Source organism: Pelmatolapia mariae, linkage group LG17, assembly GCF_036321145.2.
Source record: "Pelmatolapia mariae isolate MD_Pm_ZW linkage group LG17, Pm_UMD_F_2, whole genome shotgun sequence".
NCBI lineage: Eukaryota > Metazoa > Chordata > Actinopteri > Cichliformes > Cichlidae > Pelmatolapia > Pelmatolapia mariae.
The window spans coordinates 3,577,186-3,600,904 of NC_086242.1; the positions used below are offsets into that span (position 1 = coordinate 3,577,186).

The 23,719-nt window shown below is 42.5% G+C and overlaps 1 protein-coding gene across 2 annotated transcripts; it reads left to right on the forward strand.

The window, feature by feature from the left end:
• The first annotated feature begins 223 nt into the window (after window positions 1-223).
• On the forward strand, window positions 224-22,745 carry lrig3 (leucine-rich repeats and immunoglobulin-like domains 3). 2 transcript variants are annotated; one of them, XM_063500981.1, is made up of 19 exons: window positions 224-667; window positions 4,937-5,008; window positions 5,118-5,192; window positions 12,828-12,962; window positions 13,348-13,491; window positions 14,193-14,336; window positions 14,431-14,574; window positions 15,479-15,622; window positions 17,830-17,910; window positions 18,020-18,091; window positions 18,596-18,667; window positions 19,263-19,426; window positions 19,946-20,281; window positions 20,369-20,650; window positions 20,740-21,216; window positions 21,314-21,472; window positions 21,565-21,705; window positions 21,830-22,084; window positions 22,174-22,745. In XM_063500981.1, exons 1-19 carry the CDS (start codon window positions 468-470, stop codon window positions 22,407-22,409), a joined length of 3,333 nt encoding a protein of 1,110 aa, XP_063357051.1. In that variant the 5' UTR covers window positions 224-467; the 3' UTR covers window positions 22,410-22,745. The 2 variants fall into 2 exon arrangements, with proteins under 2 accessions (XP_063357051.1, XP_063357052.1); XM_063500982.1 differs by having other exon boundaries at window positions 21,586-21,705.
• The last annotated feature ends 974 nt before the right edge of the window (window positions 22,746-23,719 follow it).

Consider the following 23,719-nt stretch of genomic DNA (forward strand, 5'->3'; position numbering starts at 1 on the left):
TTACAAATATTTAATTACTGATACATAAAATATAAGCAGAATTCTATTATTCCTGCACTAAAGGACACAGTACACAGCACTTTACGCCCGCAGCAGTCCGATGGACTACATTTCCCGTGCACCCCTGTCGTCCCGCCCACATACCTCTGGCGTGCGCTCACGCTGCGCTGTGGGGATCCTGCTCAGCGCGAGTTGCCCCAACAGAAGCAGCGAGGCTCACGGTACAAAAGTTCCTCCATAGGAATGGGCAAGTTTGAGAAGAACGCTTTTCTTTTACACCTCACCCCCGCGATCCCCACAACAACAACGGATTGGATATAAGGATCGACTGCGCCCCGACAGACAGCTCCAGATCTGGACTTTATTTCGTCTTCTTTTTTCTTTTTCTGGGGGTGATAACTTGGATAACTTGGATTCATCTGAAGATAAAAGCAAAACAAGTTGGGAGGTGTTCACTTGGGGGGAAAATGCGTTCCTCTACGCTGCCTCGCACTTTTGCAAAGTTCGCTGTGATTTTCCTGCTGTTGTTGAGAGTGGAGAGCGGATCTGGTACTAACGCCAGGACGTGTCCGTCTCCCTGCGCTTGTCTCAGGGAGCTCGTGGACTGCGGTCGGCTGAAAAGGGGACAAACACTACCAGCCGTGATCCCGGAGTGGACAGTTGAACTGTGAGTCTACTGGATCAGCTTTTGATTTGAATCGCTGTGAATAAGGGTTTAAAGCTCTGCGCACCTCTTGGGGAACAAGTTTAGTTTTCTTGAGATGAGATGGGGTGATCCGCATTCCTGTCGCACTGAAAAGGGAACGGGTTGTAAAGCAGAAAAAGTAGAAGAAGACTGACTTAATTTGCTTTGATTTTGTTGTTATTTGCTATAGATCCAGTCAGGAGTCCAGAAAAAGTTGCGCGTAATGGTGACCTTAGTCATGAATCCGCTTGTGTGCGTTATATTCACTGATCCTTTTTAGCAACGTGCCATTTATGTGAGGGAAGCGTTAAACACATCATACATACACCAAACCCCCCTTTCTACATAACCTGCAGTTAATTGTGAACAAATCCACCGAGCGACTGCAGGTACTGGGCGTTCAGTCAGGCTCTCCCATGGGCGATCGCATCATAGAAGCAGCTGCAGAAGCTGCCAGTAAGCAGTTATTAATGAGCATAAGTGCTGTTAATAAAGAAGAATATTGCGTTTCGATTTGAAAGCATCTACATGTTTATCCGCACTGTTTGGGTGTTTCGGTGTTTTCCCTGTCCAGATTTTTAGTGTCACAAACTCCCGCGGGCCTCCCCACAGCCATAAAAGCGTAAACCAGATGCAGTCTGGTTGCAGCACTGAAGTCTTTCCTCGAGTCAGACCTCCATTACTCTTTCCACAGGCTGCTTTTGGTTGAGCTTGGCCTGCGGCCTTTTTTTGAAGCTGGGACACCATACCCAGCTGTAACAGCGTGATCCTAGATGTGTTCTACTTAGATAATTATTCTTAGTGACTTATTTTTTTGCATCCTGGCTTTAAGGTGGAGTGCTTGGTTTTTATTGCCCCGTGTTACAGCAGTTGATTTCGGTGCTTGGTTGTAGTTCTTGCCCTGCTGCTGCTGCTGAGTGAGTTTTCTCTCTCCCTAAAATGTGCTGCTCTGGAAACTTGAAGTTGCCAGAGAAAACAGACCCAGCCTGAGCCTCGTAACCGAGGCCCAGTCTTCCCAAAAAAAACAAAAAAGTTCCATATGGGGGGAAAAATTCTTTTCACTCTGGCTTGCTAATTTACGAGTGGCTCTCCAGCACATTTTAAACCCCTTAGACCGCCCGACCCTTTGTTTTCCAGCACCCCATTATTTCTGCTGAATTAGCAACACAAGAGCCAGCGATGGTACTGATTAAGGAGGAGCGTGTAGGATTAGTCTCAGAAAGAGGAGGGGGGCATGGAGAAAGTATGGAGAAGTAGGATTAAGCCGCACATATATGAGGGGTCGTTGAGGGAAAAGGCAAAAGATTAGTCCAATTTTTAAACTGAGAACATATTTATTAAATGGAAAGTGCACCATTTGATTTTTAGTTCCTCAGTTGCATAATGTTAAACATATGTAGTCAAGTCAAAGTAAACTTTATTGTACGTTGACAAATACATGATTTTGGGGGCCAATATTCTTATTTTTTTAGGGAGACCCAATATCACAGATGGATAAATATACTGATAGTGACAGGGTTTCTAAATTAAAACGTCTACTTTGCATTTTATGTTTTAAAAATAGTTTTTATGTGAGTGAATCTCAGACACCACATTTAAGATATAGATATATCTGTCATGTGGCAGTATCAGTCGACTGGTACTGGTCTCTGAAGTGTTGTAATGACTTGATAGTATGTCATAAATGTGAATTTTCTAGCACATTAGCCAAATTTTAAAATTAGCCTAATTTTAACTAGATACTTGTTTAGTACTTGAATAAAGTATTGAAGTACTAAACAATGCAATGTTGTGGTAACTTACTTTTAGTATAAGAGTCATAATGAATCAAGTGCATTTTAGGGGCAACCACTATTGACATTCGACATCAGCCAGGCTTTGCTTATTTTAACACAAGGACAGATAACACTAACAATTACTTTGGGCTGCTTCCTTATACACAAACTTTGTTAGAACATGCAAGACTGAAAAAGAGGTGAAAAACAAAAAAAAATACTAGTACAGTACCTGATGTCTCTGAGTTTAACTAGCTAGAACTAGTGAACCCCAGCTGCTAGCCAGTTAAACTATTAGTTTTTCTATGACATTTGAAATATGACAAATAGTGTATATTTGATTAAACATTTATTGGATAACTTTACTGAGACATTCATTTGACCAGGTAAAAACCATAAGAACATTTTCTTAAAAGTCACGTGCCATTATAGCTGATGCTAATTATGTTTGCTACTTAGCTAACTCCTTAGTGTGGTGTCTAAAATCTGAAAGCTAGTAATTGCTACATGCCTTCCAAAATCCTATTTTTTGTGGTTGTTATTTTTTTATAAGCTGAGAATAATTTAAGTTTAACTGTAGTTTGTGATGTGACGGTCAGATTTCAGAATCAGAAACTTGTGGCTAACTTGTGGTGTTTATGCATCGTTATTTTCTAATGCAGAGAAACAGTTGTCATATTTAATTTGAAATCTTCCCCGTTTATTGTAAAATGTTAATGACAGCTCTTGTAGTGTGTAGAGTAGCTCATTCATTTTCTTTTAGTGAGTGATAAGTACATTTTCACCAGCCATGCAGATATAGTTCTGCAGCCTGTACGCAGCACTGCCTGTTATCTTGCTCCTCTCAGAGCCTGCTTTGTGAGGGATATGAAAGTGTCATGGCTACTCACTGTTTATCTCAGGAGTATGATAGGGCACCTTTCCCTTATGGCCCCCAGCGCTGGAGCTGTAACAACAACAACAACAACACACAGCTGCATGCTTGGAGGAAAAAAATGGGGGGAAGGGGTGAAGGAGGTTAGTTAGAGTAAAACTGTAGTTGAGTGGCTTGAGAAACTTTCCACCAAAGAACAAAAACAGGCCCCAGAAAATTCAACAGGGGTGTTTCAGGCGTATGAAAGGCGTCCCTCTCACTTTTCCCGGCATTGAGAATACATTAGCAGTTGTTAGGTTCTCCCCCTCCTTCCAGAGCTGCTTGATGGATTCCAGATGAGGGAGGTAAGGGGGGCGAAGAGGAGGAGGGGAGGTGTAAAAAAAAAAGAAAAGAAAAGAAAAAAGTGTCTGGCACCACAGCGTCGATCGTGCGCAGCAGCATCAATAACTCCAGTGCTTTATGGCGCACGAGGCTCTGCTTGCCAGATTTCTTGAGCTGGTTTTCAGGCTCCTTTTCAAAAAAACAGGCAGCAAAAACAAGAGTCTCACCCCGAGTGAGCTGCAGCCAAAGCTGCTTCAGACGAGTCCAAGACCAGGCTCAGTTTGAGCCAGGCCTCCATCCAAATGGGGCTCAGACAAAACCAAGACATAGACCAGATCAAATTGAGCAATATTCAAGACTAAAACAAACAACGTGCAGACTATGTACTCATACTTCTAAATAGAGTATTATATTCAGGAGTTTCCAAAATTGTCAAAACTTTAGAGGAGTTGTGATTGCTAGGGGTTTTTGAGGTCAACTACACAACTAAATAACACTGAAAGTACATGTTTAATACATGTTAGATTTGATTTTCAGGATTTGTAAATATCGAAGTCAGAAAAAAAGGATTTACGAGTCCAGACACCAACAAAGACGTCTGGACAGAGATTCAGTCACTAACAAACCTCTGCCGACTCCACTCGTCCTTTTTACTCGTCCTCGTCCCCCCCCCCCACACACACAATAAGTTATCAGGTTGTAGGTTTTGGCTTTCTCTGCTGACGTCTGGTTTTGAAGGAAGCTGTTTTGGCATCAGCTTTTTCTGCTGTGTTTCAAAGGAGAGACCAAATGTCAGAAGCAGCCTTTTAACTTGTGAAGCATTCAGAGGGGAAAAAATTGTATTGGAACTTTTTTTCTCTTGCTTTGAGATGTTGTCCAATATTGGGCACTTCTCTAAAACACCTTAAACAATCTTAATGTTGCTGCTATTTGACTGTATTTCAAAGGGATATACCTGTGGTTTGAAACCAAAGTCACGCCCACCCTTAAAAACAGCTGGAACTAAAATTCAAACCAGTCGAGGGACTTTGTTTAAAATTTGCGACTTTATGCGACTCTAAGCATTCTGTTACGTCTTGGAGCTTTAACCTCGTAGTTACATTACAGTGAGTTTTTCTTTGATCCGCTTTCACTGTTCACAGTTTTAAGGCACAATAACACACCAAATTTGTATGTAATTATGTTTGCTGCGCAGACCCAAATGTAAGACTGTAGCAGCTGAAAACTACAGTGCGTGGGGTATACTTTTCCCTTAATTTTTCCTTCTTTTTTTTTTCGCAGGGACCTGAGCCACAACAAATTGCAGGTGCTCGACAGCACTTTGTTTTCCAAACTACAACATTTAAAAGAAATGTGAGTATGCCTCGTGTTTCGCAGCACATTTCAGAGTAAACTCGGGCTTTCCCAAAACAGTCTGTGACTAACTCTTCTTTCACCGTGTCTTTTTTGATGATATATGCAGAAAGCTGAACCACAATGGACTGGAGGAGATACCAGAGCTGGGCCCTTACGCCTCAAACATCACAGTTCTCATTCTGTAAGTAAACCTTTCCTTTAAATTCGAAAGCTTCTCTGGATTCTCACCTCAGCGTGGTGTGGAGGGTAATTCTCCGCCGGGGCTGTCATTGCTGGTTAAACTAGCGAGCGGGGAAGTGGTTCCTCCCCCTCCTCCTCTCTAGAGAGCAACCCATTTGACTGAGCTGGTTCCCAGACGGGGCAGTCAGAGAGATGGCAGTCAGCCCCAGACGGGTCACGTGTTTCGAGACAAATGCCATCAACAGAAATGGAAATTTTTTTTTTTTTTTTGGTGGCTTTCGCTGCTTGTTGGTGTATTTTTAAACTGGAGGCAGTGACGTGAGACTGGGAAGAAAGAAAATCTGTCATGTGAAAATTTTTTTTTTTTTGGTGTGATCCCAAGTGGATGGGTCACGTCCACTCCTTTAAAGAGAGTTGGAAGAAAATGCTTCAAGTTTTAATATTGCCTTGTTGTATCAGTTTTTCTAACTTTTGTTGAGAACGATCACTTCGTGTGCTTCAGTGATGCTGACTATGCAGAAGGCGATTTGACTTGTCGTAGTCGGTCCCTGTCAGACTTTAACTAGAAGAGTATTGTTGTGCAATACGTGCTCTCGGGGCAACGCCAGATATTAGTGTGTGAAACCGCAACAATTTTATTTGCTTTCTGTGGCACGTCTCTCAAAACCAGCCAAAGTGAAGTTACTGTGGAGGAATGTGCCTCCACTCTGAGCTAGATGAGGCCTTTTCCTCATCAAGCCCCAACACGAAACCCCGCGGTCGCCACAGGGCGTGCAGTCTTCAGTCAGTCAATTGACAATTTGTTTACAGATTTCACTCAGGAGCGTCACCTCCAGCTATAAGTTTCTTAGCACAGAAACATGAGTAGGGTAGACTTTTTTTTAAAATCCAAAAAAACCTTCATACTTTAGAGCAGGGATGTCAAACTCATTTTACATTTTGGGCACTTACAGCCCAGTTTGAGCCTTAGTGGTCCGGATCACTGAAACTCTGTTTTCTGTCAGTGTAAAGAAGTTTAACTACACATGTAATCGCTAACATATTTTAGATAAACAAGTGCGATTGCAACAGTACATCTTAGTTTTTATTTATGATTTAAAAATGCTGCTATGGTAAATGAAAAAGTTCTGTAACCTACTGCAGAGACTGTCCTGTAACTATAAAACAGAAAGTTTTTGTTCATTCAGAGAAAATGTCTGATATATTTATTTATACTGTGAATCCATTGTTTGTTTGTTTGTTTGTTTTTAAAAAAAAAGCCCTTTCTAAGCACTTAGTGAATGTGAATTGTTTGTCTATTACGTAATTACTTTGGTCTAGTATGAATGGCCAAGGGGGAGGTGTTTATCAGTAGGAAACTGATGTTAAATCTTGTTAACATAAGTTAAAATTCATTCCCTCCTTCGTATTGTTCAAAGCCACACAGTGGGCCAGATTGGAGCCTCTGCTGGGATGATTCTGCAAATGGTTCTGCAAATGTTCGATCCATTTTTGAAATAAAACATACCATTTAATGCTGACAATTAGTGAAAAACAGGATGTACGAGAAGCTGTAGCTAATATTAGCTAATACACATTTCTGCTAGTCTTAACCATGGACTGTATAACAGATGCAACTAGCTTCCAGGTTTGAGAGGTGGAGCCAGTGTTTAAGTACCTTTAAACCGTATTCTATTTAATTTCCACTAGGGGGCGACTTCTGGGGTTACAAAAGGACATAAGGTTTAAAGGAAAACAGCTCTTGTTTTCCTTCCTGCAAACATTCTCCTGATGAGTTTATGGGTTCAGTCACTAGTTTTAGGCCATGCTAAATAAAAATTTAAGTTTATTTTTGTACATTTTGGTAATTCTAAGAGTCAGAAAGGAGAAATATCAAGGTTATGCTCATTGGCTAACAACTTATCAATCACAACACGTTAGCAAGTAAATGTGAGGTGAGCTCTCATTTGTCTCGGTCGTATTCAACTCAATGAGATGGCAACGCCCACGCAGGGCTATGTCCATCTTTGAGCAGTCTTTCATTTTAACAAACTATTCTAGTTAATAGCTACAGTTTGTCATGCTAATTTTCTGGCAGCGGATAGTGCCGTGGAGCTTCATGAATCCTATTTTGCTGACATACAAATTCTTTTTAACCAAAAAGCTCACAATATGCAGTTCAAGGTCTGTTTTAATTTGAGAAACATAAAAGAATGTTCTGTGAAACATTGCCTGTGCTATATAATTAAGTAAATACTGGCTATTTTGCCTTAAAAAAGATCACATTGCAAAACTGTGGTTATCAGCGGGTTTGCCAGCATTCAGAAACTCCCGTATTTGTGAAACCCAAAACACACCGCATTGTAACTCTGTTATTGTTGTCAAGCACAATTCATCTGAAATATGCAAAAACCAGAGTGAAGAAAACGAGCTCACGCAGAAGAAAAAGAAGTGAAATTTCACACTTGCTCTCTCACACTAGCCATCCTCCTCCTTCAGATGAAATGGCACAGTGTGATTTTTTTCCTCCAGTGAAATATTTTTCCAGAATTTCTCTCCCTCCTTTAGTTTCTCCAAGCTGGGAGGGTTGTAAAGAGGGGGGGGGAAAAGACCTCGGGGTATCGAATACCACTTATTCAAACAGCCAGTCAGACATAGCGGCAGCTCTCGTCGACTTCTTTGACCCCGTTGCTCTGAGTAAAAACAAACGGCAATAATCCTGCAGCTGGTAGTAATTGAGTCGTGATCAGTTTAATTAATTGAACAATTTCCCAGGAATTTATGGAGGGGGTAAACCCCACCACCACTAAATCCCTTTGCTTGTGTTCAAGGAGGGTTCAACAAATGACCATAGAGATTCCAGGTTGGATTAGGTGTATAAGGAGGTGAACCTCTATGTTCCTCAGGAAATGGGAACCTTGTTGAAATTAAGAGATCCAAAGCAAAATTGGCACAGATAAAGTAATTGTTTGTTGAATTTTTCATGTGATAGAGATTCAACTGCTAATGAAAATGTTTGTTGGTTTGCTTTTGATAAATCAGGGTTGTGTTGAATCTGTTCTTTAAAAATCCCGGCGGTATTCCTTTACAAGATGTTTAGTTGTTTTTTCCTGGGTATGGGTTAAGCTAAACATGATTTGATGCTAATTGAGTTGTTGGTTATACTCCAGATAAAAGACTATGGCAGCTTTGTTATGTGAGGAAGATGGCTGTGAGGTTAGTGTGAGTTGTGTTAGCTGGTCAGATATGTTTAGATTTAGAAAAGTGTGTCACCGTAGCATTTCTTTAAACTCAAAGTTAAAAATGTCTGCCTCAGTGCTTCAACCAGATGGTTTGATGGACAGTTAAACTTGAGAAACTGCAATTAAAGGAGGGATTAAAAGTTTGTGTGTTTCTTGTTGTCGTTGTCTTTTTCGCTCTTACCTGTGCTCACTTCCAGCTCCATACTTTGGTTGTTGGGGTCTGCTTAAGTAGAATTGTATGATTAATAGTTCAGAGGAATCCGTATACCAGCCCTTGTTCGTCTTTCTGATACAAGCAGTTTTTGCTCCTCTACCCTAGGCCCTGTCCATGCATACTCGGGCATTTTATTAAATGTTACTTTTTCTGTGTTTTGGCCTTTCAGCCACATGTAAAAATTGAAAATTGAGCTCCTTCTAGGGTTAAGATGTTCACAACTCTGTTTCTACGTTTGTATGTAGACAAAGAAATCAGAGTTTCTCTTAAATGAGTGTGCCTGTATCTCTTTTACTAATGTAATACTGTGTGGCGTGTTAGTCTTTGTAAGCTTTTAATTGGCAAACATGTGTATATGTTTAAGGATATATGGCGACCAGTTGCTTTGGCATGTTCTTGATAGTCTCATCTTTTTCGTGTGGACAAAGATGTTTTTCAAAATGAGCTTGTTTGAAGCAAATACCTGTGAATGTGTAGCCGGAGAAAGGCCACTCTGTTTTTTAAGCCAACTTTCTTCTGATTGGCTGCCCCTCATCACCAGAATATATATATTTACAGATTGTGGGCAGAACTTCTGTGTGTAAGTCAGAGGTTGACCATGTTAGGGTTATACACTCTTACTGATGTCACACAGAGCCAAGAGCAGAAAAAAGTGTCAGAAACAGAGTTCTTAGAGCATTCTGAAACCTGAGGTTTTAGCTCAAATTGTTACTATTTGACTATGTTCACTATTGGTATTCAGCATTCTAACATTATGTATTTGATAGAATTTAAGAAATACAACAATGTGTTTTAGTACTTTGTGCAGTGCAGAAACGTACAGTCTTAAAGACATCCTTGCTCTACACAAGCGTCCTTCAGTTCACGTTAACACAGTGTGTTCTTCTCACTAACTGACGTGTTAAGATGATCTGCCATTTGAGTGAGATATGCAGATATGTGCAGAGTTTAATATGGCGTCTCAACAGTGAAGCACAGCGCTGGTTTTCATTACAGGCGCCACTGCAGAGAGGGAGAGAGTCATCAGATGGCTTCTGCAAACTCTGTTCTTTTTCCAATAGGAAATACCACACACAGGCACACACACACACACACACACACACACACACCACAGGCAAGATACATTTAGAAAAAAAAGCGACTTTCCATTTAAAGAACTTCCCCCTCCAAAAGTATTATTTGCCAGTCACTGTAGCGAGCTTTGCTGAACACGGGGCAGCAACAATAAAAAGCCTCGACGAGGATCTCATGTTTTTGCAGTGAGTAAATGTGGTCAGCTCGATGGTGGCTGAGGCCAGAAATACTATCGAGCTATGCAACAAGTGCTGACAGGTATAAGCTTGTGTGAAACCTTTGTCTTATTGGTGTAATAGGCCTGTGAGTATAGACAGGCTTCAACTGATTATATTGCACATTGTAAGCATTTGAGAAGGTTTGAAAAAAAGACCATTACATGCGATTAAATCGTTTTCTAGCCACGAAAGCTGCACAACAAAAACGTTACAATAGTTTAATAATTAGTGCAGATTTCATCAGTATTCAGCATCCATTGGGCTGTTATTGACACATGCTTGGCCTTCCACGGACTTCCAGAAGCTGCAGCAAAGCCCTGCAATCACACTAGTAATGACTCCATAATCACATTAGATTGAATGAACAAGTTTGGAGTGAGTGGATTTAAAGTGTACAGAGCTCTGTTTGTTTGTGTGTGGCAAGGACTCTTTGAGTGGCAGTGCAGATGTTGAGACTGAAAGCAGGGTCTCGACGTACAGTCCCGCAATTGTCTGGGCATGCAGTCGCACAGAGAGTCACACAGAGAGTTCACGGTTGGGTTAATGTTTAAAGATGAACAGCGGAAGATATTTTCTACTGCGAAATAATGGATAGGATTGTGCAATAATTACATGGGAGACAGCGATGATACCATCTAGCAGTCAAATCGAAGGCTGAGCTCTTCCCCGGGAGCGAGGAGCAGGCACCGAGCCCCTCCACCTGTCCCCTGTTTGAGCTCTCTCTCTGAGCAAAACTGGAAAGACTGGTTCTGTCTCACCAGGCGGCCCTCCTTCTCTCAGCGACCAGTCAGGGGAACATGAAAACTGAGATACAGGTGGTGTGCGGCACTTTTGTTTGGGACCCGAGGGCTGTGATGCACGGAAGGCTCGCTGCAAATCTCCAAACAAAAGTTGCTGACAGTGAGCCAATGTGTTTTACTTCAGTAATGATGTAGTTCGTGCACACTGCAACATATGTTTAGGTTTGACAATTCAGTTCAATTGAATTTTAATTATATAGCACCAAGTCATGACAACAGTCACATCTATGCACTTTATTTTGTAAGGTAAAGACCCCACAATAATACAGAGGAAACCCTAACAATCAGACAACTGCTTTTGAGAAAGCACTTGGCGACAGTGGGAAGGGAAAACCCCCTTTTAACAGGAAGAAACCTTCAGCAAACCCAGGCTCAGGGAGGGGCGGCCATCTGCCATGACCGGTTTAGGATGAGAGAAAGAAGACCGGGCAAATTAGAAACGTGGAACAAGAAAAGAAAGTGAAGGCCAGATTCTGTGTGACAGTTTAATGGAGCAATGTTTTCATGTGTTTCATGAACATATGAGTCTCCGGCTACGTCTACACTAATCCGGATAAATTTGAAAATGGTGTTTTCATTTAAAAACGCTCCGCATCCACACTATCGTTTTCAATCGTTTCCGAACAGTTCTTCATCCACACTGAAACGACCGGAAATGCTTACGTTCCTGTACGTTCCTTCACTGTACTCGAACTGCATCATTTCCGTCTGCTGCTTATTTACTTTCCGGCTCTTTGAAACGTCGCGGTAAAATGTTGAGGAAAAGAACCGAGTTTTTTAAATGGACTAACAATAAGGTGGCGTTGTTGCTACGAGTAACACAAAAGTGCAAAGTTGCAAAAGCGTGTGAGAATTAAAGAATTTGAAGAAAAGCTATCTGGAGCAGGTACAAACTGATATTAATCGTTTTTATGGCTGTCAAAATTGAGAGCAAACAAAACAACTGCTCTACCATGCCGTCTGCCATCTTGGTTGAATTGGTCACATGACTGCATCACATGACTAAAATGTGTCAAGGTTTTCGAAAAGCCTCCATTTATGCAGTCTACACTGTATCCACTTTGGAGTGGATACATTTGAAAGTGGATACATTTCAAAAAGCTCAGTTTTCCTTGGCCAAAAATGCCATCTCAGTGTGGACGGAAGGCCAAAGCGGAGAGAAAAAGATGCGTTTTCAAACGAAAATGTATTAGTGTGGACGTAGCCTCCATGCCCGCCAAACTCCTCCATCTCTCCCAACTCTTTGCTTCCCATCATATCACCCCGTGAATGAGAAGTTTACAAAAAGGTGTTGCAGTTCCCACCCAGTTCTATGAATCTGCAGCACACGACAGTTTCATAGCAGCGTGGTGCAGGTTCAGCTCGTTTGCATTGGTTAAACATTAATGGCACCGCATCTCATATTAAACCTAAATTATAAAACTGTCCTTGCTTCTTTTCTCTTTTTTTGGCTGCTGGAAAGAAGCTTCAGGAAAACCTCTCTCCTGGTCAGCAAGGTGTAGCTGGAGGAGGACTGTAAGTAATGAAAACTAGGCCTGTAGTCTGCTGCTTTGGAGGGAAACCCCCCCTCCACTCCACTTGCTCTCTCCCTCTCTGGTGCCGAGTCTCATGCACAAAGAGGGCACTGTAGAGGCTCTGTTTATAACTAAGCAGTCCCTGCACTGCAATTTAGGAGGCGTGCAGCTCAGGAAATTGCTGGCCTCTGCTGAGGCATGCTTTCACTGAGGGAATGGTATTCATCAGCCAAGTAATTGGCAGGTTACTTTTTTAAATACCTTGTTGGTAATTACCTTATAAACAAAATAACACATCAGTAAAGTGAAAGCTTGTTTGGTGTGAAGAGCAGCAACATTAATCATATTGAATAATTTGTTGGCTTTTTTTATGAAATGCACGTGCAACCTCAGCAGAAAAAAAAGATGACATAGCTTCATGTTGGGTGGTAAGTTTAAGCTTTAAGAGCGCGAGAATTTGTCATTTTTTAATTCCGCAGCCTAATTTTGGGAAAGTGAGTGCTTGTGCATCTGGAAATGTGAAACCGATGCGCACCGCTAGCCAAATACATGATGTTTTTGTCATTTATTGGAGCAATGGTGTCTGTATTTTCAGAGCAAACAACAAGATCACTGCGATCTCCGAGGCTCAGCTCCGGCCCTTTCTTGCCCTGGAAACCCTCGACCTCAGTAACAACAATGTTGTGGAAATAAAGTCCGGCTCCTTCCCTGCGCTGCCTCTCAAGAACTTGTGAGTGTTTTGATTTTCTTTATCTTAAGAAAAACATTCAGATCAGAGCACAAGCATGGCGCTGTCATGAAACTCGTTCATTCAGAGCCAAAGAAAGGTGGTATTTCCAGCTGTAGTCATTTATATTTGGCAGCATATTTCTGTTCTGGGACCCCACAGCAGTCAGTCGGCACATAACACAATACATTTGATCACAACAGAGATGACAGTTATTAGTCAGAGATGGCATGAAAATGGGCGGAGGTGGATTGCAAAGCAGCTTGCAGATGCACACTAAATTTAGGCAGGTTTAATCACTCCATCTAGTTCAACAGCAGATATTGCAGTTTTTCTGCAGTACATTTGTATTTAAAGCAGATTTTACAAGCATATCTTTCTTTTTCAGGTTCCTCAACAACAATCGGTTATCCTCTCTGGAGCCTGGCTGCTTTACCAATCTGTCCAGCACGCTGCAGGTTCTCCGGCTCAACCGCAACCGCCTCTCCAACATAGGACCCAAGATCTTCACGCTGCCTCACCTACAGCATCTGTAAGCAAAAAAATTACAAAGGCTTGCTAGACAGTTTGACCATCCATCCATGTCTAGGACTTACGGCTCTGCGTCATCGGGGTAATAGTCTAAACAGAAAAGCCCAGATGTCCCCCATCCCAGCCACCATCGAGGTGTTCCCAAATTTTTTTGCCCCATAATTCCACATTTTCCTCTGGCTTCTAAGGGCTGTTTATCCATCTAGATTATTTTGGTATTGGTTTCCCAATTTTGGACATCGCCTGTCACTTGCCACGTTGGGCTCATGTGGAAAATCCACAGGCAGTCTCGTGTAGGAACTGTGTCCTTTATACTAAAATCCACCTGAAGGAAGCTCACACACTCTTTTGCCATATTTCACGACCTGACTTGTTGCACAGGTTGCTATCGTGGTACCACGTTGGAATTCACTGAGCTCCTGGGAGCGACCCATTCTTTCACAAATGTTTGTAGAAGCAGTCTGCATGCCTGAGAGCTTGATTTCATCCACCTGTGGCCATGGACGTGATTACTTTTAGCAGTATAGTGTATCCACCTGTGATGAGAGATGCATGCTGGTGACACCTCGACAATAGAGCTGTCCTCCTCGACTGAGTTGTAGTGTGAGCGCGGGGCATGCTTGTACTGCTTTTCACTGTGAAAATAGTTTGAGTCCGTGTAAATGACCTGTTTCCACTTTAAACTTTCTGCGTGCGTTTCAGAGAGCTGAGCAGAAACCGGGTTCGCAGGGTGGATGGGCTGACGTTCCAACACCTCCCAAGTCTTCGCTCCTTGAAGATGCAGAGAAACAGCCTCAACCGCCTGATGGACGGATGTTTCTGGGGTCTCAGTAATATGGAAGTCCTGTAAGCATTTTTTGTGATATGTTTTATTCCCGGAATCTAATGTTGTTTGCAGAATAAAGACTCACTGTGTGTGTGCACGTGTGTGTGTGTGCAGGCAGCTGGACTACAACAACCTGACAGAGGTGAGCAAAGGCTGGCTGTACGGCCTGCTGTCTCTGCAGCAGCTCCACCTCAGCCACAACACCATTAGCAAGATCAAATCTGACGCCTGGGAGCCCTGCCCGAAACTCAGTGAGCTGTGAGTCCACCTTTTTTTTTTCTCTTTCCCTGCTGTCCCTCTGGATATTTCCCCCCACTTTCTATTCACACTCTGAACTCCCAACACTTCTCCGTGTTGCCCTCTCCTCCTCTCTGGCACTCCCGCCTGCCCTTCCTCACACTCCAGTTCCTCCTGTCGCCAATACACCCCAAACCCGTCACACACACACACACACACGTAGACAAAGCAGCGCCTCTTGTGCTCTGCCAGTCAGTGCCAACATTAAAGCACTGCCAAAATATTACACACCCCTTTGCCTCCTTTCTGCTCTGCTGTCACTTGAGCCAAAACATTGGCCTCTGGAAGTCCCGTTAGTTTTTTGGTTTTTTTGGTTTTTTTTGGAAATTCCATTATTAGTTGCTTTTTCTTTTCTTTGAAATACCCACAAAATTGATTTCTCAAGTCATCAACGCACGTTCCTGCGAGTAGATTGAATTTCCTTTGTTGTGGTTGTTGTTTACAGCGGTGGCCGGTTTTAGTGTTCGCCATGTCTGGAGCATTTTTCACGGATAGGTTGCTTTTTCTTTTCTTCCTTCTTTCCCCGCTTTTTTTCGCTCTTATCACACAAGCCTGAGAGTAAACAAGTCGCCTGTGGGTTGTGAACGTGTTCAGCTATCTTGATTTGTTCTCATCAGAGTTTACTTTGAGAAAAAAAAAAGTCTGTTCGGAGTGATTCACAAATTCTTTTTTGATGCAAAATTTGATCTCTGCAGACTGATTGGAGATAAGGTTTGTCTGGAAATATAAAGAGTAAAAAAAAATGGCAGTTCTGTTTTGTTTGTTTTTTAAACATGAAAACATGAAGCATCACAACAGCCGAGCCAGTTTGTAAGCAGCGCTTTGCAGAAATGTATTTATTATTACCTTCTTTTTTTTCCCATAGCAACCTGTCATCCAATCACCTGTCCAGGCTGGACGAATCGGGATTCGCAAATCTCGGCGTGCTTGACAGGCTTGACGTTGGAAACAACCGCGTGAGCTTTATCGCTGATGGAGCTTTCCGTGGTCTCTCCAACCTGCAGATGCTGTAAGTTGTATTCACTGTTGAGTAAGTAGTGCCTGACTCTCTTAAGAAGAGTAATTTCTTACACAACTTGTTGAGTTATATTTTGCTTTTACACCATGGTGATAGCCGGGGTTACAATAAGACTGTCAGTCTTCTGATTTGACCTTTGTAAAATCTTTCCTGATGAGCTAGTATTAAGTCATTTCGGGCCATACTGAATAAACAACTAGGTCTTTTTGGTTTTGGAAGCCAAGGTGCAGATGGTAAAAACGCTAATCTGGATGCTTTAAAACAGGACTGCACGAACCAATGGATGGCATCTACGTCCATCTCTTATACTGTCTATGCCTGAGATGAATTGTTACATGTTTGCAAGTTAAAATTATAAACCTGGGGCTCCATGCCCACACATAAATCCTTATAAAATAAGAACATGCACATGATCTTTTATTTAAGTTTAAAAGACATAAAAAAAGACATTAAAAAAATCAAGCTTTGGCTGGGATCAGCACTCAGCTTTAACTTTGTTCTCACTCCAAAGATCTCCAGCTTTGTGTTACCATATTATGCATTTTATGCAAGCCAGCAAAGCGTCAGTGTTGTGTTAGCAGCAGTGGATAGTCTATCGTGGCCTAATCACGGTTTGCACTTTATTGTCTCGCCCTCTTACACTACAAACAAAAATTAATGTAATGTAAGTAAATGTAATGTGATTACTGCTTTACATCAAGCACTGATTACTGTAAGTAGTTTCTAGATCATCGTGTAGAACGTTATTCACTCTGTTGTTCTGAGTGTTTCATTTTTCTACCTTTCTAAAAACAGCAGTACCACTAATCATGTTTCATTTAAATTGCTAGAACACTTAGAAAATCCTTACCTACCCCAGTCTTAACGCAAAGTTCATTGGCAAACATATCGAGGCAAAATAGATTTCAAACTTTTCTTTTCAGGTTCTCCATGCTAGGGAAAAAGAACACAGCTTGTATAAAAGAAAGGGAAAAAAAAAACCCTTCAGAGAGCCACAAACCCAACCTCAACACCCCCCCCCCCCCCCCCTCCTCCCCACACACATACACACCATACACCCATCGTCCCCTGTTCCCACAGAGAGGCTCCCTAACATTTTTCCCAGTTAGGTCTTTTTAACTAGAACCAAATGTCTTCCTTAGGTCATCGTAGGGCAGGTGTGCACCTAGTTAGACGTAGATTGCTTCAGGCCTTCAAACCAAATGCCCCCTACACATACACACACACACACAGACGCACACATAAATACTTCCTCAGTTTGTATCAGCCATAGCAGGCGTGTCGAGGAGAAAACGAACTGTTTGAAAGCAGGAAAGCCGCTCGGGGATCAAAGCAGGCAATTTCTCAGGGAAATGCTTGGCTTTTACTGATGTTCATACCCTAAAACTGTGTATTTAGTTGTTTTGCGTGTATTTTTCTTTCTGTGGATAGCAGGATAAATGTAACCATATTTTTTCCAGGTTTTTTTAGTTTTGGTAGCAGAAAATGTTTCAGCGAACATCAACAGTTGGTTACAGTCTCTCGATTTCAAAGAGACATTTTTTTTCTGTGTAATGTTTCTTTTTTTCAACCTCGTGTTTTATTTCTATTCCCACGGGGGTAATTCTGAAGTTCAAAGTTATCCTAACTCAAATGTTCAGTGGAAACTAGACGTGCTAGCTAGTTGAGTCGTTTCCACAAAGCCAACGTAATATAACGCTGAAAATGGCTGAAATATGTAAACTCACAAGGACATAGCAAAATGGGCAATTAATGTCAGGCGAGCTTAACCAATAAATATAGAAGGATATGTTGGTTTTGGTCCATTTTAGAATAAACAAAGTGTCTTTGTTTATGTTAAGATTTTGGTAAACTTTGGGGATGATCACATACAGATTTAAATTGCACGTGGAATATATCATCCCCTCGAATGCAGCACAGCTTATATTGCCAAACTTCCTTGTAAAACTTTTTTCCACTATACAACACAGAAATGCCAAAGCAGACTTTTAAAAAGTGCCACAACGGCCAAGACGCGACTTCCTGTTTGGGCACGGGGCCACTTTGTAATTTTAACATCTCGAGCATTTTCCCTCCATCACGCGAAATGTAAAGCCGCATAAAGTTTTATTAACATCACAAGCGCAGTTGTTTTCTGGGTGTGGGGTTTTTTTTCTTCCTTTTTTTAAAGTGCTTTTTATGTTTGCTTCTCCTGAAAGGGATCTCCAAAATAATGAAATCTCCTGGACTATTGAAGACATGAATGGACCTTTCTCTGCTTTGGACAAGCTGAAAAAACTGTGAGTGTGGGATCATTTTGCCATAATCCTAGTGGAACACACAAACAATGTAAGGTCACCGAGTCAAAAGTGAGGTTGGAAATTGATAAGACTTTTGTTGTTTTCCCAGATTTCTGCAGAGGAACCAGATCCGCTCGGTGACCAAGAAGTCTTTCTCAGGCCTGGATGCGCTGCAGCACCTGTGAGTCGGCCTCGTGTTTCACTGATTGTTTCCAAAAGTCCGAGCTGTAAACTAACCAGGGTGAATCACACTAAGACAGAGAGGCTGTTTGTTTCTTCTCCCATTCCTCCGCTTTGATGTGGAATCAAGAAGAAAACTCTGCCATTAGTATCTTTACATGTGTGCCAGACTATATCGATCACCGAGGCAAGTGGAGAGAAGTCTGTGTGTGTAAATGTGTGTGTGTGTGTTGGGGATGGTGGTGCAACAGCTGCATTTGATTCTAATTAGAGTTTTTTCCCAGCCGTTGCCAAAGCTCAAAAGCAGCCCAGCGTTGGGCCTCTCTTGATTAACGCAGCAAACTGCTGCACAGAGTTTTATTGTTCTGGAGCCCAGACCTTTTTCTTCACTCGATTGAAGTTTTTGTAGCCTTCGCTCCACACGGCTGATGTCGGCAGAAAAAGCTGCCATCTTTGTGTGGGGATCTTAGCGGCCCTAATTTTCTTCTCTCTTTCCGCTCCGCAGAGATTTGAGTAATAACGCCATCATGTCCATCCAAGCGAACGCCTTCTCCCAGATGAAGAACCTGCAGGAGCTGTAAGTGTCTAAGGGCAGCTTCAGTTAGTGTTTCCAATGTTGATGTGGGACAGAACACCAGGTGAAACTCATTATGGTCTGCTGGGAAAAGTCTGCAGCAAACAGTGCTTACTCCAGTGTTAATAACGGGTTCACGGTTTTCTTTGTGTCCTTCATTATAGGATAGCTTTCGCTGAAAAACCCAAGCAAAGCAACCTTTACATTTATTCAAATTCAGTGCAAGTCTTGACAAATTACATACACAGTACAGCGAAATATTTCCTAAAGAAAACAGGTGCATTGTAGTTGGATTTTAGGGGATATTTTAGTATGTCTGTGCGTCTATATCTACATTAAATATCCAGTATAAATACCAAACAATATATGAATCTAAACGTAACTTCTCCTAAGACAAACACTTCACATTTACCTGATTCATATACACAAACCGATGGTCTTGTACTGATAAAAATCTCCCTCTGTAGATTCCACTGTGGTCTTTATTTGACACGCGGCTTTACCTTCATCGGCTGTGTGAGGAAACGCAGACTACCAGCCATTCTAAATATTACTGCAAAGTGAATTAAACGCTTCTGGTATCTTCTCCCCCTGGCAGGCGTCTAAACACCTCCAGCCTCCTGTGCGACTGCCAGCTGAAGTGGCTACCCATCTGGGTGGCAGAACAAACCTTCCTGTACTGCGTCAATGCCAGCTGCGCCCACCCGCAAATGCTGCAGGGCAGGAGCGTGTTCGCCGTCCGCCAGGAGGAGTTTGTGTGTGGTGAGTGATGCATCCACTTGGTGCGAGACCTTGACACAAATGTCCCATAATGTCTGAGAAACAGCCATTTATCCACGACAGGTTTTCCATTCACAGACTGGCCCAGATTGTTGGGTATTTTCCTCCTTGACTTCTGGGTTTCGAGAAGGAATATGATAGAAGTTTACTACATTTTTCCCCCAGGGCCCCATCTGCACTTAGTTACAGATAAAATCCTAAGATTTACACTCGTGTCTTGGCTCTTTAAAAAATGATAAGGACTAACAAAACATAACATCATATCAGAGCTGATCTGCAAGGCGTCGTTTAACCTGACAATTAAAAAGTTATCTGAAAGACTTTTCTTGATTAAGAGATATAGGAGGTCCTCAAACCTTGTGCAACTGAGGATATAATGCCAGTTATTAAAATCCAAAATCTTAAAAAATGGGAAATTGGAATGAGCTAAGAAAATGTAAACATGTTATATATTTATATATGTACATGCAGCTCAAAAGTTCCTTTTTCTTATTCACACAGAGGATTTTCCAAAGCCTCAGATCACTGTGCAGCCGGAAACCCAATCGGCCCTCAAAGGCGCCAATGTGACGTTTGTGTGCTCTGCGGCCAGCTCAAGCGACTCGCCGATGACCTTCGCCTGGAAAAAAGACAATGAGGTCCTTAATGATGCGGAGATCCACAACCAGGCCCACCTACGGGTGCAAGGGGGAGCAGGAGGTGAGACGGAGGTGACGGAGTATACGACCACATTGCAGCTCCGAAACGTCGAGTTCTCCAGCGAGGGGAGGTATCAGTGTGTGATCTCCAACCATTTTGGATCTTCGTATTCTACCAAGGCCAGACTCACCGTCCACAGTGAGTTTGGAGTGGGATGCATTTATGGGCACGCACCTTTAAAGATCCTAAACAGTCTAATCAGAATGTATTTTGGTCTTTTTCCAGTGCTCCCTTCCTTCACGAAGACCCCTATGGACTTGAGTATCCGCGCCGGGGCAACGGCTAGGCTGGAGTGTGCTGCTGTTGGCCACCCTTCCCCCCAGATCGCCTGGCAGAAAGATGGAGGCACCGACTTTCCTGCCGCCCGTGAACGCCGGATGCATGTCATGCCTGAGGATGATGTCTTTTTCATAGTGGATGTCAAGACTGAAGACATTGGCGTTTATAGCTGCACAGCTCAAAACACAGCTGGAGCCATTTCTGCAAATGCTACACTCACAGTTCTAGGTGAGAGAAAGGCACCAATTTCAGGTCCAAAGTCTTATATGTAGAAGTTATTGGCCCATTTAAACTCCATTCTTCTGCTTGTCTTACAGAAACACCGTCATTTCTCCGTCCACTCATGGATCGCACCGTAGCTAAAGGTGAGACCGCCGTCCTTCAGTGCATTGCTGGCGGTAGTCCTCCCCCAAAGCTGAACTGGACCAAAGATGACAGTCCATTAGTGGTTACAGAGCGCCACTTCTTCGCAGCTGCCAACCAACTCCTTATCATTGTTGACGCCGCAGAGGCAGATGCAGGAAAGTATACTTGTGAGATGTCCAACACTCTGGGCACAGAGAGGGGCAACGTTCGACTGACGGTTGTGCCGAATCCCAACTGCGACTCTGGAGCACAGGGCGTCGTTGGGGTGGGTATTGGAACTGGGGCAGGATCTGACGATGATGGGTGGACCACAGTAGGCATCGTCATCATAGCGGTGGTGTGTTGTGTGGTTGGTACTTCCCTGGTTTGGGTAGTCATCATCTACCACACCCGTCGAAGGAACGAAGACTGTAGTGTCACCAACACAGGTCAGTTCATGGGCCTTATTTAATTATCATTCAGTACCTGATTTCTTTTTCCTTGCACATTTAATATATAATAATGAAAGCAAAACTTATGCTTTAGATGAGACCAACCTGCCTGCCGACATCCCCAGCTACCTGTCCTCTCAGGGCACATTAGCAGACCGACAGGATGGTTATATACCGTCTGAGAGCGGTAGCAGCCATCAGTACATGACGTCTTCTATTAGTGGTTTCTATCTGCAGCCTAAAGAAATGATCGGTAAAAAGCTGCCTTTTCTTCTTTGTTTCCAAAGTGAAAGCTGTAGAAACAGTAGTTTTTTTTTACTCGAGCCCATTCATTTGTCCTGACAGGTCTTTGTCATTTGGATACAGGAAGTGAAGTGGATATGGAAGTGGCCATTGATCCTCTGCTTTGCCATTACCAAGGTCCAATTGGCTCACTGCTTCAGAGAGATAACATGTACTTGACTGACCCAACTGAAGTCTTCACAGGTCTGCAAAATAGTCTGGCAGCATCACTGTTGTTCAGCTATAAAAATCTATTCAAGTGTATGTGACGTACTTTAAAAATCTCAGACTCTTTATAAAGATTCTGACTGTTTTTCAAACCCTTCAGGTTGTTCCACTGACCAAAGGCCAGCTTGTATGGACTCCTACAACGGCAGCCTGACAAACTCTAAAAGGAGGGACTACTTCCTGACCGAGCATTTTGACCTCTGCTCGTCCACTGTCCTGACCCAGCTTCCCAATGCTAGTTTGCATCATGCTTCCTCCTACCATCAGAGCGACCATCGTTCATCAGTGGAGGAGGGGGATACGGTTGATTATGGGAGACCTAATGAATGTCTCTCCCCCTGCAACACCTTCATGGGTAGGTCTTAAATTCATGCTTCCCAAACCGTTCTTACTTCAGAATTTCCTGTGCTCCGGCCTGACTTCTTGTTGCACGTTTTCACTCAGGAACATTTGGGAAAGCTCCCAATTGGAGGCCTCAGGACCTTCATCCAGGATTCACCCCACTGTCAGTAACACAGAATGGCATAACTCTGCACGAGAATCCTTATACTGCTCCGGATGCAGAGTCAGACCACAAGGAGTTCAACGACTCTTCATCAGAGCAGAGCAACAGTGTGTATGAACAGCCATTTGACAACACTCGGACTGATTCCACCTCACAGTGTCTATCAAGCACTTAGCTGAGTGACTGAGCTCCAGTGAGCTAGTGTTTTTCATGAAGAGAACAACCCAAAAAAAGAACATTTCTACCTCACTGAATGTACACTTTTGCAATAAAAGGACTCCTCATGTGGACAACGAGTGAATGTAAAGGACAATTTAATGTTCCTGCAGAAAGAAAAAGGAACATATTACCAGCTGTTGTTGAGGATACAGATTCTGTTAAATATTAAAGATCAATATATACTTTTTTTTTTTATCAAAGTTTATTATATTTTGTAAATTGTATATAAAAAAAGATTTCATTATTTTTGCTTACATTTTGAGTACTTTGCAGCCCTGCCTATTCACTTATTCCAGCTTTGAATGAAGCATTGTTTTGCACATACATTATGTAAACAATAAAAACACCTAAATGTGTGCTGCTAAATTCATTGAAGTAAGGCTTCACGATGTTACTCGCTTCATCTTGCAAGAGATGGAGGTGTGGCCATGTGGCATATGTCGGGGGGTGGGAGGTTAATGCTGGCCTTTTATACCCAGTCATTTTTTTTTTTTTTTTTTAGAACCACAAACCACCAAGGACGGTCTAGGTCTGTCATCAGTGAGCCCCCCCACACAGAGAGGATATTTAACTGTTAAGTATCACGGTCTGACTCCAGAAACAGCTTGGGAATAACTGGGTATTACTGTTTATTGACTTTCATAGTAATCATACAAATTCATGTTTCAGTGCCATATTGGGATAATCACCAGCCACTTTATTAGGTACACCTGTTCAGCTGCTCATTAATACAAATATCTGGTCAAAAAATCACACAGCAGCAACTCAATCCATTAAGGCATGTAGTCAAGATGGCCTGCTGAAGCTTAATTTGAGCATCAGAATGGGGAGCAAAGGTGATTGAAATGCAACTCAAAATCACTTGAGTATTTCAGAAAATGCTGGCCCGCAGGGGATTTTCCCCACACGTCTCTTGGGTTTACAGAGAATGGTCAGAAAAGGAGAAAACATCCTGTAAGCAATGTTTATCCGGAAGAAAATACCTTTTTGATGTAAGAGGAGAATGGCCAGGCTGCTTCGAGTTGGGAAGAAGGCAACAGTACCTCAAATAACCTCGTTACGACCAAGATATGCAGAGAATTATCTCTGAATGTACAATAGCTCAGATTTGAAATAGATGGACTACAGCAACAGAAGACCACAACGCCAGTCCTGTCAGCTCAGAACAGGGAACAGGTTACAGTTCACACGGGCTCACAAAGATGAAGAGAAGAATGGAAAAATTCTTGATATCTGCTGCCACATTCAGATGGTAGGGTCAGAATT

Excerpts from the sequence above, each read along its gene's own strand:
- lrig3 (XM_063500981.1), top strand. The coding sequence starts at position 468 with ATGCGTTCCTCTACGCTGCCTCGCACTTTTGCAAAGTTCGCTGTGATT. Across the intron at positions 5,009-5,117 it reads CTACAACATTTAAAAGAAAT|AAAGCTGAACCACAATGGAC; the intron begins GTGAGTATGCCT and ends TGATATATGCAG. Across the intron at positions 20,651-20,739 it reads TGCTACACTCACAGTTCTAG|AAACACCGTCATTTCTCCGT; the intron begins GTGAGAGAAAGG and ends CTTGTCTTACAG.